The sequence below is a fragment of the Anarrhichthys ocellatus genome, unplaced genomic scaffold (genome assembly GCF_004355925.1).
Source record: "Anarrhichthys ocellatus isolate YVR2014 unplaced genomic scaffold, GSC_Weel_1.0 scaffold4, whole genome shotgun sequence".
Taxonomy (NCBI): Eukaryota; Metazoa; Chordata; class Actinopteri; order Perciformes; family Anarhichadidae; genus Anarrhichthys; species Anarrhichthys ocellatus.
Window position 1 is genome coordinate 818843 of NW_022280034.1, and position 13625 is coordinate 832467.

General features: G+C 44.0%; 1 protein-coding gene across 9 annotated transcripts in view; it reads left to right on the forward strand.

Annotated features, from left to right (window-relative positions):
• baiap2b (BAR/IMD domain containing adaptor protein 2b) overlaps nt 1-13625 on the forward strand; it is a 56614-nt gene that overhangs the window by 40285 nt on the left and 2704 nt on the right. For 7 of the 9 annotated variants that reach the window (XM_031842836.1, XM_031842837.1, XM_031842839.1 and 4 more), the window contains 7 exons: nt 2264-2416; nt 4482-4712; nt 5567-5771; nt 6301-6502; nt 6624-6704; nt 7083-7248; nt 8406-8443. In XM_031842836.1, the coding sequence (XP_031698696.1) occupies nt 2264-2416; nt 4482-4712; nt 5567-5771; nt 6301-6502; nt 6624-6704; nt 7083-7248; nt 8406-8443 (1076 nt within the window). Of the gene's footprint in view, nt 1-2263; nt 2417-4481; nt 4713-5566; nt 5772-6300; nt 6503-6623; nt 6705-7082; nt 7249-8405; nt 8444-9385; nt 11117-13625 lie in introns of those variants that run through there. The other 2 variants (XM_031842842.1, XM_031842843.1) reach the window with 1 other exon arrangement.

Consider the following 13625-nt stretch of genomic DNA (forward strand, 5'->3'; position numbering starts at 1 on the left):
GAGAGAGAGAGAGAGAGAGAGAGAGAGAGAGAGAGAGTGCGTGCGTGCGTGCGTATTATTCTTTATGCTGTACGCTGTGTGTGCACATCACATCCGTTTAAAGACGTTGTAATCCAGACTGCTGTTAATTATGTGATCACACTGTTGGTTGAAGGAGTGACGGCGGCCAGCAGGGAATGTTGCCTCTAAATGTTGCCTCTATTGTCCAGGCCAAGAAATATATTGATATCGTTGATACATCTGGAGTAATGTGTCTAGATAACCAATACTTTTGGGGCATTAGACAGTTTATCATTTTATATAACAAAGGCAATTGGGCAGGTCATGAAGCAACACCTGAAAAAGTAATATTACACTCGGTAAGAGAATGATGTTTCCACACCACTGTACTGTTTTAACTCATCACGGCAGCGCAGAGGGAACATGGTGTCGGAGGTTAAGGGCTAATTGTGCAGCAATCCAGAGGCCGAGGCAGTCGCCCCGCTCCGCTCCGTAGGAGCAGCAGGGGAGGTTATTATTGTGTAATTGTTAGTGTTGCTTCGATGGATGGCTGGCGGAGCGTGAAAGGGGCGCCCGTGCCGGTCGGTACAAAAATCGATACACGGAGCTGTGAGGAACAACAGAACGGGAACATTCTGCACTTCCTCTGGGCTTTAATGGCGTATCATCACAGAGCCGGTCTCTGTACCTGCTGCTTCATCTCTGATCAACTCAATGTCCAAAACTGACAGTATCTGGTCATATACCGAGGAAAGGCTGATTCAGCTGAAAGCACTTTAACTCCATCATATTTAAGAACAAGGCACAATCTGTTATTTTAATTTAAACATAAAGATAGAATAAAGACTCACGACGCAGGAATGGACCCGCTGATTGACTGGTCTTTAGAACAAAGGACTAACTCTGAAAAAGACACTCTCAATATTTACATATGTTTGAGTTATGCGGTTAAAGATCTGTTTTTGTTTTGAATTGTCTAAACGCAGCAGTAATACTAGTTTACAGCAAACACAATGAATGCTTTATCTCAGAACGTTTGTGAAGATTTCTGTAGAGAATTACAGGTTGGCCCTTTTAATACATTTATTATGTTTATATAAGAATGCTGCTGAGAGAGAATTATGTAATAACGAATGCATGAATTAGCTTAATTAATTACCTAATTAGTACGTCTGGTTATTCTTAATAAGTGACGGTGATTAAAGCACAGCATTAGGTAACTTAAGTCCCTCATTTAAATAATTTCTCGCCACCGGCAGTTTATTTTTCGCATCTCAACTTTAGCCTCCAGCAGAACTGGTGTCATGTGGACCAGCCGGTCACGTACGAGCGTAGGCTGCTTACTTTCTCTGTGAACAACCCAGCAAAGCTCTCTAACACCTCTCACACTGTCTGGCACTCGGAGAATGCTGTTTCACATTATTCCACCCCGTGGGAATCTTCAAACACTTTCAGTTGCATAAGTGACTCTGAGGACAAAGTGGGCTTCACCACAGTCTACCTGTGTGTGTGTGTGTGTGTCTGTGCGTGTCACGGTGATGTGAGATGTGGATGAGTGGTTCCACTTGTTTGATGGAGATGAAATGTCCTGCACCTTCAGTACAAACAGTAAGGGGACTCGTTGGAAGAGGGTCAATGGGTTTAAAGGCAGCAGAAGGGTGAGCGAGTTTGTGTTTAGCCACCAGTCACCGTTGTCACATAATAGTCACATCGTTGATCAGACAGTCTGTGGAGTTTGACTTCTTTTGGTCTAATTCATGGTTGTCAGCTCTGATGTGCTCTGACATTTTCAAATGCGCACGGTTTAATTTTAAAGCAGTACATCAACGCTTATTGTCTCTGCTTTCTATATGTCACCATTGTGATGCATGATGCCTGATTTAGTTTAAAAAACGGCAGAGTCCATTCATGACAATCTGTAATTTGATTCACTCAATTTACACAATGGACTTTAGTTTGTGGTGCTCAAATGTCTCTAGTTTACTCAAAGTAAACATCATTTATAGCGAGAGATGTTGCAGTTCAATGTTTTAAATGCCATTTTTCAGTACTTTGAGAGCCTCAAACTAATTTCCATTCTCTTCAGTTCAAACTACATCCCCCATGTTGCTCATTAATGCTCACAGCAGAAGTTGCCTTTTAAGTTTGTGGCATCCTACTTTCGAATCTTGTAATTTCAACCCTGTCCGAACAGTGAGATGAAGTCCTCAAAAGGACATGCAGCCATGTGTTCTGATGCCATCCTTCTCCCTCCTCTGCCCAGTTTGTGGAGGCCATCAGCAATAAGCAGAGCGAGCTGGACAACTACATCGCCGAGGGCTACAAGAACGCTCTGTCCGAGGAGAGGAGGAGGTACTGCTTCATGGTGGACCGGCAGTGTGCCGTGGCCAAGACCAGCAGCGTCTACCACAGCAAGGTGAGGAGCAAAAAACTCACTGCAAATAGAAATTATATTGGTATTATTGTATTGTATTATATTATGGTATATTAGTATTGTAAACTGTGTACAGAATGTGCAAATGTCAGCAATCACATCTGGAAATGTAACCACACACATTTAAAACTGCTACATGAGCCAGCATGTTGCCTTGTTCCGTCTTTCTTTACCAAACACTGGTCGGCTCTGCATGTATTCCTCCATTATCATTCAGGAAAAAGTGTTCTGCCGTTGAGTCTCGGCTTTTTCATATGCACCAGTGCAGCCGGGAGATCACTCGTCAGGAGTTTATTATACAGGAAAGTGATACGAAAAGCATCTCCTCTCACCCCTTCACAATGGGGAAATGTGAGGAGGAGGAGGAGGAGACCTACTTCTGCAGGAACACTTGGTTCACTCACTGTGTGTGGGAGTGAACGTGTCTGAATGAGTGATTGATAGACAGCGGGAGGACGCACACAACACTAACTGCTGATGTGATGATGCATTAACAGGAAATGATTTAATTAGTCTTGAACTCGGTTGCGAAATACAGTTGAATCTTGAATAAATACTGTATGAGCAGATAAGTGGATTTAAGTTCTCTCGGTAAACAGTTACAGTATCTATGTCTAGGGCTTTTATTGTGAAAGGTAAGAACGGAAGGAGTGGATCTGGTCTGTGCTGCCTTTGTCAAGGTAATAAAGTTTGCCGTCTTGGTTCCGACCAAGCAGCCTCTGTGTTCTTGTGCGCTGTAGTGCACGCACAACCTGATTGGTTAATGCCTTTATTTGTGCGCAGAAAAATCAACCTCATTCTGGGAATAAAAACAAAAATCGATGCCTTTTACTGCATAACATTTGCATCCTGTGTGAAAGTATTCATGAAAAAACGGTTAGAAAAATATATATTGTCGTGCAAATGATCGCATGACAAAAGAAAGTTGTAAAAGCCTGAAGCCATAAAGTAAGTGTTGCTAAATGTTGGTTGAGTATTGTGAGGTGGTTGCTCAGGTGTTGATAGGCTACAAGCCCAGTACAGTGTACACTGAATAATGCTGCCCCCCCCCCCCCCCCCCCCGTCACTCAACAGCGTCTATGTTGACTTAAAGCACTGGGGATTTTTGGTCTCTAAACTCGCTTTACTTTCTGGGCAATTTAAAAACTGGCAACTCTCCCACATGCTGTGTGAGGGGAGAGTGAAGGAAAAACAACCACCGTCTGCTCCTCGGTTTTATTACCACACTGGTAAAGGCGGCGTCCCACCTACGCTCCGCCTGAGCTATTCAAAAGAGCAAACCGAGGTCGTAGTGACTCATCATTTCTACCAACAACACTGAGAAAGAATTTGTTGCACACACACAGAATTGGGATGAATGGGACCTCCATTCATTTCTATCAATCAAGCCTGAAAAGTAATGACCACAAGAACTTCACAATGACAGAGAACATATTATCTCTAACTAAGTGAGCTCAAAGCTATTTCAGATCATGACTCCCCGGTGATCATCCCGCCCACACCCTGACACCTGATGCTGCGGCCCACATACACTCAGCGGGGCCAGACAACCTTGGAACCTGTCCGTGTTTATCCTCCACACCCGCCCTGGTGGAGTTGAAACTGTTTGAGCAGCAGGTTCTCCGCAGCGTCTTTTACAATATTCATGTCTCAGGACTCCCTAATTTATGCGCCAACGACCAATGCAAATGAGAAACATCTTTATGTAACTGCCGACTGTATAATGTGTGGCGGAAATGTAACTCGACACTTCAACACCATCTGAGAGCTTCTCAAATGAGAAGAGGATTCCTGCCTCTCATCCTGCCTCTCATCTCTTGTGGCCTGCATCTACTGTGTGTCCCTCCCCTTCTCCCTGTCATCTATCGAATACTTCTGCTTCTATGAATAATGTGTTGCTGTGTGGATGTCCGTCGGGAAATTCCATCCACCATTTACAAGAGCTGATTTTTACGTTTATTTTCTATCCTGTTTTTCTGGGCAGATGTAAATGATTTATTAGCAACAGTTCAGTCTCTTACCCCTGCGTCTTCCTTCCTGCTTTCAGGGGAAGGAGCTTTTATCCCAGAAGATCCCGGTGTGGCAGCAGGCGTGTGCCGAGCCCAACAAACTGCCCGATCGAGCCATGTTCCTGGCCCAGCAGATGAGCGGTGTAGCGGGCGCCATGGTTCCCGGTGCTCATCATCCAGTCATCTCCGAGCCCATCCCTGGTGCTAAACCTCTGCCGGTACCCCCAGAGCTGGCAGCCCTCAGGGCCAGCGGGGGCATGGGACAGCAGGTGGGTTCCTCTACTGCCTTAAATCATGGTTGAGTCCTCCTGAGACCTTTTCTATGATGACAGACTGTGTTATGGGCTTCTGCATTGGGTCACTGGGTTTGTGATTGATTCACACACAAACTTAGTTTTAACCCCCCAACAGTCCATGAAAGGAGACCAAGTGAAGACAAAATGTCTTCCGTTAGCAAACGTAGCCACTTTCCAAACATGTCTCAACCCTCTCAAGGTAAAATCTCAAATTGGTCCTCAAAAAGATGGAGACACACACACACACACACACACACACACAGGTAATTGCTGTCTAATGAGACCTGGAATGTGTTGAGAGTTGTTGATCCCGGATGTGCCTGTTGCATCATGGGAGCCCTCAACGCATCCTCAGAAAACTCTTGTGAATGCAAATTAACTTGTTAGTGAGTCATGCTAATTAGCTCGTTGCCCAGAAGAGGCTTCATTCCCCACATCCTCGGGCTCTTTTACACCCAACCCCCCCCCCCCCTGCAGGCCTGGTTTCTGAAAAAAAGAAAAACTTTAAGATTTACATGAAGGAGTCAGTTTGTCTCGAGCTTTTAATTAAAACTGGTGCAGATTCAGTGGCGTTTTAAGTTCCCAGATTAAATACACTTTGAAACTCTTTGCAGTGTCCCAGTAGTCATTCCGTATGTTTATCTTTAAAGCAACATAAACTTTAATGTAGTCTTTTCATTAAACAGCACTCGCTGACCCAGATTCCTTCTCCACCTTGTTCATTATTATTAACGAGCTGGTGGATGTTACGTAACAGCTTTGGCTGATGTAAAGAGAGGAAGACTGTGTTTTAATTGCCTGCATACAAATTTGTATCTTCTTTGCAGAGGATGTTGGGAGGTGTGGAAGGAGGGATGCCGGCGATGAACGGCACAGCGGGCGCTCACGGAGGAGAGGACTACCACCAGTGGATGGAGGGCAAGGTGGCCCAGGGCAAGGCCTCACCACAGACGCAGCGGCACGGAGGGGAGGTCTACTCCAACACCCTGCCTGTGCGCAAAGTCGCCCCCGCCAAGAGCAAGACCACACTGAGTAAGGACACGCACTGTGTGCGGGGGTCAAAGGGGTTGGAAGGATGAAGGGAGCATAAGCGCCGGGGACATTTAATCGAAGCAGTTCATCGTTCAGTCTGCTTTTTATCTCAGTAAATATACTGAAGAGCATTTCTTAGAAAGCATCATTGCATTTCAAAGATCAGAGTCACTCCAAGCTAATGGAATACATCGGCCTTGATGTGACACACAACCTGTGCACTTTTAATAAGAAACAGGCCACAGCAAGCGGGAATAGTAGGAGATGTGATATAAAAAATGAGAAGCACTGATTATGAGTAAAAATAGATATAGGACACGAGCAGGTTCACAAAGAAATCGAGTCATTTGAAATTTCAGAAGAAAGCTGTTTTGTATCTATGAGTGCCTGCAGTGTGGTTAACTGGTGTGCAGCAGAAACAGACATATATGTAGGTACAGCAGGTACACATCATGTTTCACACTAGTCAACGGTGTCTATCAGAGAGAAGCAGACTGAAAGCTGTCCGTCTTCCTGTTATCTCCACCAGCGGAGACCCGCACGCTGCCCCGGTCCAGCTCCATGGCAGCGGGGCTGGAGAAAAACGGGAGAACTCGAGTCCAGGCCATCTTCTCCCACGCGGCCGGTGACAACAGCACCCTGCTCAGCTTCTTTGAGGGCGATGTGATCACCCTGCTGGTCCCCGAGGCCCGCGATGGGTGGCACTACGGGGAGAATGAGAAGACGAGGATGTGAGTGCGACTGCCAAATGCTTTTTTTTTTCAACAGATTTAATTTAACGTCCACCATATTTGGGACATAATGCTTGTTTTTTTATATTGCTAATATCTGGTGGTCCCTGACTTCTTCAAGGCGTGGCTGGTTTCCCTTCTCCTACACCCGGGTGATCTCTGATGGCGACACCAACTCCATGAGGCAACTTCGAGTACACAAGTATGTTTTGGAGATTTTACTTGAGTCCTAAAAATATTACTTTACAAAACATGAACCAATGGAATGTGGTGTAACTGAGCTAATCTATTTGTTTGTCATTCTTTTTGTATTTGAGGTGAATATTGACATCTGATAATGACACTTTATTATTTACTTTTTAATTTATAATGACATTAATTGGCTTCCAATCATAGCTGAGAATGAAAGAACCAATCATGAAAGTCCTTTACAATCAACAGCCCACTGCTCCCTGCAGACCTTCCTCATCAACACCCACGAGCTAAAACAGTTGTTCCTGATTTGGCCCCGGACAGATGTGCCTCCTGGGGACAACACGTTAACCTTTTCCTCATCTTCTGCTCACCTGTGTGTTTTCAGCCTCCACGGGAAGAGCAGCAGCACAGGCAACCTTCTAGAGAGAGAGGACATGGCTCTCCCCGTCCCTGATTACGGCATCCACTCCCGTATGGCGGCACAGAGCGCTGCTGCGCTGCATGGCAGACAACAACGCCCCTACAGTGTGGCCGTGCCAGGCTTCTCACAGGTAGGGGGAGGGAACACACACACTGGCATCTACCCACACACGCGTTCACACATGAGCTGAGCCGTCGCACGAAACCTGGCAAAGATCTGCGCTTTTCTGTCCCAGAAAGTTTGGAGGTGTCTTTTCCCGTACGTGCTGCTGACCTGAGATACACTGCAGAAATAGTGTTGCTTTGACAAGCTGTCTCTTCCTTTACCAGTACTCCGGGTTCTCTTGTCGCAAAGCTGGCAGAGAAAGCCCTGCTACATTAGCTTCTACAGACGCAGAAATCCGTTCTCCTTCACTTCCCATGTTCCAGTTTACAGAAGGTCGAGCGGCGCGTCTCAGATTGGAGAAGTCTGCCTCTGTTCCTGGCTGCCTCCGTCTCTGAGACGTCAGTTCGCCCAGACTGACTGAAAAAAAGAGGAGGCAGCCGTGGTGATGGAGGAGGGAGGGGGGGTTCATTTCTTCAAAAGGCAAAATCCGAAGTAGACTTATGCAACACTGAACCCTTCTCTATCAGCCAGCTTCCCTCCTACGCCTCACCTGGAACATAACATGTGGGCGATGCTTAATTGCTCAGCGGCCATGTAACAACTTAAACTGCTCCTTCCGACTCTCAGCTTTAGAGATGGAATCTCTGCTGACATTAAAGGAGAGCTGGGTTTTGTCTTCAGCCTCATGTGCACTTGAAAGTGTCCGGAATGCTTCAAAGTGATGACGTGTAGGTTGTTATACACAACTGTCAGAAGCATTTTCCTGAGTATATTTTGATATGCAGTTAAAACTTGCTTCATGTAGAATAATTGTCATCTTATTATGATTGTTGTTTTCACAGACTTTTAAAAAATGAATGCTGACTTGGAAGACCAGGCCATCAAAAAGATCAATAAAACGCAGTATTAAAGCCATAAGATCTTTTCTATTGTTTCTTGTTTGGTGTAGTGTAGTCGTACAGTTCATCGGTCTATCCAGCTGAGGCTGCTGCAGGAAGAGCCTTATTGGGTCACTGCTGAGATGTTGCTGTATCTCCTCTTCCATGTCTCTTTGCTGCCATCTGCTGGCGGCTGTGGTCGTTGCAACTTTCCAGTTTCCAGTGACTGTTTTAAAACTATTCATCGTGCAGGTTAAAAATGAATTTGCGTGACTAAATCTTTCGTCTGTCTTTGTCTTTACAGCAAGGGGTTGAAGAGTACGAGCCCCGCTTCCCCTCAAGGTAAGAACCACTTGTTGCAGTTAATATATAGGTTTTAAAAATGTACTGAAACAAAAATCCGGTTCAATTCAGTTCCAGTTCTGACAGTTCAAGCTGAAAATCATCCAAATTTAATATGTTGACAAACAATAATATGATGAGCCACTTGGAATGTAATTGGAAGTGTTTGTGGACGGGGAGCCGGTGAGGGATTGTGTCCTGTTGGCTGGGCTGATCTTCCATACTCCCTCTGAATGACTTAACCAGAACTGACTTGGAACCACGTTGAACCAGCTGCAGATGGAGAATTGAGGGATTGGGTCGTTTTGTGGCAGGTAGCCTATAGTCCAGACCCGCAAACACACAACCAGCAGAACACGCCACAACTTATGATTTGTGTTGTTTTCTTTGTGCTCTTTTCTGTTTGCATTCTGTTGTGTTTGCACTTGTTTGATAGGATGCAGTCAGTGATCATGGTGTTCAGTGTTTATACTGCATATTGGTTGGCTATCTCACCCCACACAGGACCATCTCACATAGTTTCCTTTAAAAAGATAAAGATTAAATTATAGGCATGATATTGGTTGATTTGGTTTCTGTCTTAAGCTTAAGTTGATTTAAGTTTTCTTTTTGTTCACTGATATCAAAACACTCGTGCTTTGGCCTCCCAGCTCCTCCCAGTGCCCCCCATGCCCCCCATGCACCATGCAGCTCCAGTACTGCTTCCACCTGCTAATTGCACCCACCCACCCAATCCCTAATAAGCTCACCCTGCCTCAAACCCTTCTCATTCATGTTTCATGTGATTTAAGCCAACCACAGTACCAGAGGTTGGTGTAAGTTAAGGTCAGATCAAGTCGAGTTATTTAGAGTGGGGGTTTATTTCTCATGTTGGGGGGTCGACGTGGTTTCTGCCTGGTTGTGTTTGCCCACCTGGAAGCCTCTCCCTCTCTTTGTCCACAGTTCCACAGAGGGCAAATTGATTTCGACAGTGTGAGGACAGACAGACAAACAGGCTCAGACTCAGCCTGACGATGCGATAGGACAGGCACCTCGCTGATCCCTTCCCTCACCCCCCTGCCTCCCACTTACAGCAATACACTCTCCCTGATTCAATCAATGCAAGGAAGAGGCTTTGGTCTGTATCTCCTCCCCTCTCTGATTTCTCCCCCCCCCCCCCCCATCCTGCTCTGTGCTGTCTGACTGGCCGGTAGCCACACCGGGCCACTGGTGAAGCCTCGGTGCAGAGCCACACCAGAACGAAACGGTCTCTGTGTGATGGACATTTTTCTCTGAGGAAAATGTATCTTCTGCTTGTCTTTCATGCATGTACGTTTCTTTTACATATTGCTGGGATTCTGTTTCCCACCAAAGGAACCTGATTTCCACACCTGGATCAGAACGACCATGTAAAGGATTTGTAAATCAGGGTGTGAGATGAATGATGTTGATCCCAAAGAGGATTTTCATGTAAAAAAAAAGAGCATTACAATCAATATTTTACTGGGTAGTTGAGTATTTACCAATAATTTCACCTTTTCATGCTGTGAGGTTTTGTATTCCTCTGAGATAAGAGGCCATGTATCACGAGTAGTGAACTAATGTAAATGTTTTAACGTATGGAACGGAGACAATGTGATGGGAATGCTACCTGTACATAAATGTGCCATTCAGAAGTGCTTGTCATAAAGTATCTATGATCAGTTCATAAAAAAAATGCACCTTATGAAAGTAATAATCTATATTTCTGACTTTCTGTAAACAAACCTACTGTAACGTTGTCAGTACCAGCCTTTGAGCTTCTTCTCTTGTGGAGGGACACTGTGCTCAGACCCAGGTGCTCGGGGTGCTTTGACTTTCTCTTGTGCTGTGTGAATATCATGTCAAGGCTGAATGGGGTCAACTGTGCTCCTCCCTCCATGACATGCACGGCTCTGAGGTGGTGTTAGTGCTGAAACCGCTGCTGGACAGAAAGTTGTGACATCATTTACTAAAATACTAAACGTTCGCCGGCTCCAGCGTCTTAAATGTGAGAATGTTATATTTCATTGTAAATTGAAGATCTTTGGGTCGAACACAAACAAATCAGCTTGAAGACGAGTTGGTGTTTTCTTTTAAGAGCATTTTTCAGACTAAAATAATCTTGTTTGGGAAAAAACAATCGGCTGATTAATTTATAATGAACATAATGAACAGTTGGGTTAACCATCGTTCATGCATGAACGAAAAGACGACTGGTGCTGTTGTTTGTTTTGATGCACATGATCTGAAAACGCTTTTCATTTGCAACCATTTCAAATCTTTTTCTGCACATTCAGACATATTACAGTGCCTCTTCAGTGGATTCAATTACTCAACTTTTTACAGCACTATTATTGTCAATAACAAATATGCTGATGAACTTCTGGATCCAGAGATTCAAATGAGGCATCGGCAGTTTTACGTCAGTGAAGTGGTGTTTCCACTGAGCCACATGTATCCAGGGCTCCTGTTTAAGGCACAGCCTTCTCTGCAGCCTGGGAGGTGAGGAGAGTCCACCTGATGTTGAAAGCTCGTTCAGCCTTCGTGTACTGTTGTCTTTGATATTAAAGGCTTGGTTTAAAAACCCGTGAGTAAAAGCATCGTGTTTTAAATATAGAAAAGAAAGTGTTTGTCTGATTCTCTGTGTGCTAAATAAAGATGCTGGTCTGCTTGTCTGTATGTGAGTTCGTGCCGGTCTATGTTAACCACTCTGTTGACATCTGATGTCCAATAACTAACCGTCAGAGTTGATCTTCTTCTTATTGTTGGATTCTAAATCTTATTAGTTTAAAAAAACAAAACTCATCCAAGTTCTGTCTTTACCAAAGAGAGGAGGTGAACATGTAGACTCTGCACTTCTCCTTTTCGCTTTCTTTACCAAATATCTAATGAAGTCAAGAGGTTAAAGAGAAAAATGTTTTTTTTAGGAAGCCATTTTTTTTAAACAATTAAGATTATTTCGTCTCACTTTCCTGAGCAGCTGTGCGTACTGCATTGTGGTTTTCACCTCTTTTAAGCAACATGTTTCAACAGTTGAGTGGAGATGGACTTTATTTTGCATCGTAGACATGCTTTCCTTGCTGCGTATGTCGGCTGTCTGTCTGCTCTCCTCTGTGTCTGGTACCTAACACTCGTCTTCCCCCTCAGCTTTGCCAGCACCCTTTATTCCATCTCTGTTTTGATGAATTTGGAAACAAATGTCGGGTGCAAACGACTGGAAGCTGCCAGTGTTTCTTCTTTCTCCACTAAAATAAGCCCACGGTATGACGGAGACGGCACACAGACTAACTCCTACATCAGCTGATGTGCTTTTATTTTGAAGGGTTTTGTTAAAGAATACAAAATAAAAATTGTACAAAGAATTTATGGACATGCATGCTTTGGGGCACTAAAAGGTTTAACATTGATGACCTCAAATGTATGGTGAGTTTCTACTCTTAAAAAGTCTGAAATAAATTAATTCAGCTGATATTTTTGGTGGTTTCTGTTCATTTGTTTTTACATCCTGAGAGTCAGTTTTTTCTAAGTTGGTTTGTTGAATAGGCTTTTAATTTGTCTTTAAATTGGCCAAATGTGTTTTTCTTCTGCTTCTTCTTTAGCTTGTAAATCAAAGTTTAGAGTTTATTTTGGAGTATTCAGCAGTAAGTTAAAACGCAGCTTAAAGTGCTTCTGTCAGACTGGACAGACGTCTCTTTGCTTATCCGCTGCGTCCTAACAGAAGGATGAACGTTCCTCTCTCATGGTTAACAGGCTGGTGATCACCCTCTTGCCTTAACACATTAACCAGAGGCTCTTCTTGCACATCTGGTGTCCCTTCTCATGTCAACATTTCTCGAACTGCGTCGGTTCCCATCATAACCTGCCACCGGCCTTGCTGCGTGTGCGTGCGTGTGTGTGCGTGTGCGTGTGTGGTGCACAGTAGTAGTTACGCTGCAGCCTACCTGACCTGCCAATGCCATACACCCACTGGCCTGCTCTCCCTGCTGCTAGCTAAGGTACCTTCTTCAGTGTGTGTCCGTGTCCTCATCACAGCATACTCATTTTATAGTGTCCGTCATTGTTTCTGTTTACTGTGTTGTGGTTTATATGTCTGTCTGTGTGCCAGCCTGTTTTCTTTTGAGTCCTCTGTTCTGAATTCAATATATTTGAGTCATAATTTACATGTTTACAGCAAATGTGAGTTCTGTAAATGTCTTTGTGTAGCACTTTAACATCAATAAATAGACAGTTATTTGAGATTCATCAGTAGAATTACCATAAACAAGGTAAACCATCATTGAGTTTGACTGGCAGCCTAAGATATATTATAGTATGGCATTAAATGTTATAAAATATATACAAGGAAAAAACATGCATTTGAACTTTAATTAAAGAAGCTAAATTAATTACCTATCTATACAGCACACGGTTTAAAGTTGTTTGTTGACCTGTAAATCGTAAAATATGTCTGAATACACTATATTGTTGTTGTCAAATGATTTTCCTGCTTTTGGAACTTTTTTGGTCAAATGTAAATTAGAAAATACTAACCTCGGCATCTCGAAGTTGTACCTGAGTCCAGTACTTCAGTAAATGTGTAACTACCACCTATGGTCACAAAGGTTGATTTCACAGCGAGGAAAGATGACCGAGGACAGACATGCTGCCTCAGACTGGAGACATTTTAAAGATCCCAGTCGTCTCAGTCATGGTCTCCTTTGTTCACATCATGAATCTCACAATGTGCTCCTTTAATATTGTGTTTATAGTGATTAAATATGCATAATGTAAAGCCATGTAAGAACACACTGTTTATAGTAATTATACATCTCCCTATATATCAGAATATAATATGTCTCTTGGTATTTGAGAAGATGCTGACTGTGACACGTGGGGACTGTCTCTGCCTCTCAGTACAGGGCCTGATTACGCCCGCTTTTGAGTGACCGAACCCCATCGTAAGTGACTGACCTCGGGTCCTCAGGGTCCTCGTGCACACATTTCCTTTTTCTATTTTCTATTATCACAGAAAACTGCTTCATTGTCATGTCGGCTTTGGGTGACGTTCGGCTGCTTTTGGGTTTCTTCCATCTCCTTTATTTGTGTGTGTGTGTGTGTGTGTGTGTGTGTGTGTGTGTGTGTGTGTGTGTGTGTGTGTGTGTGTGTGTGTGTGTGTGTGTGTGTGTGTGTGTGTGTGTGTGTG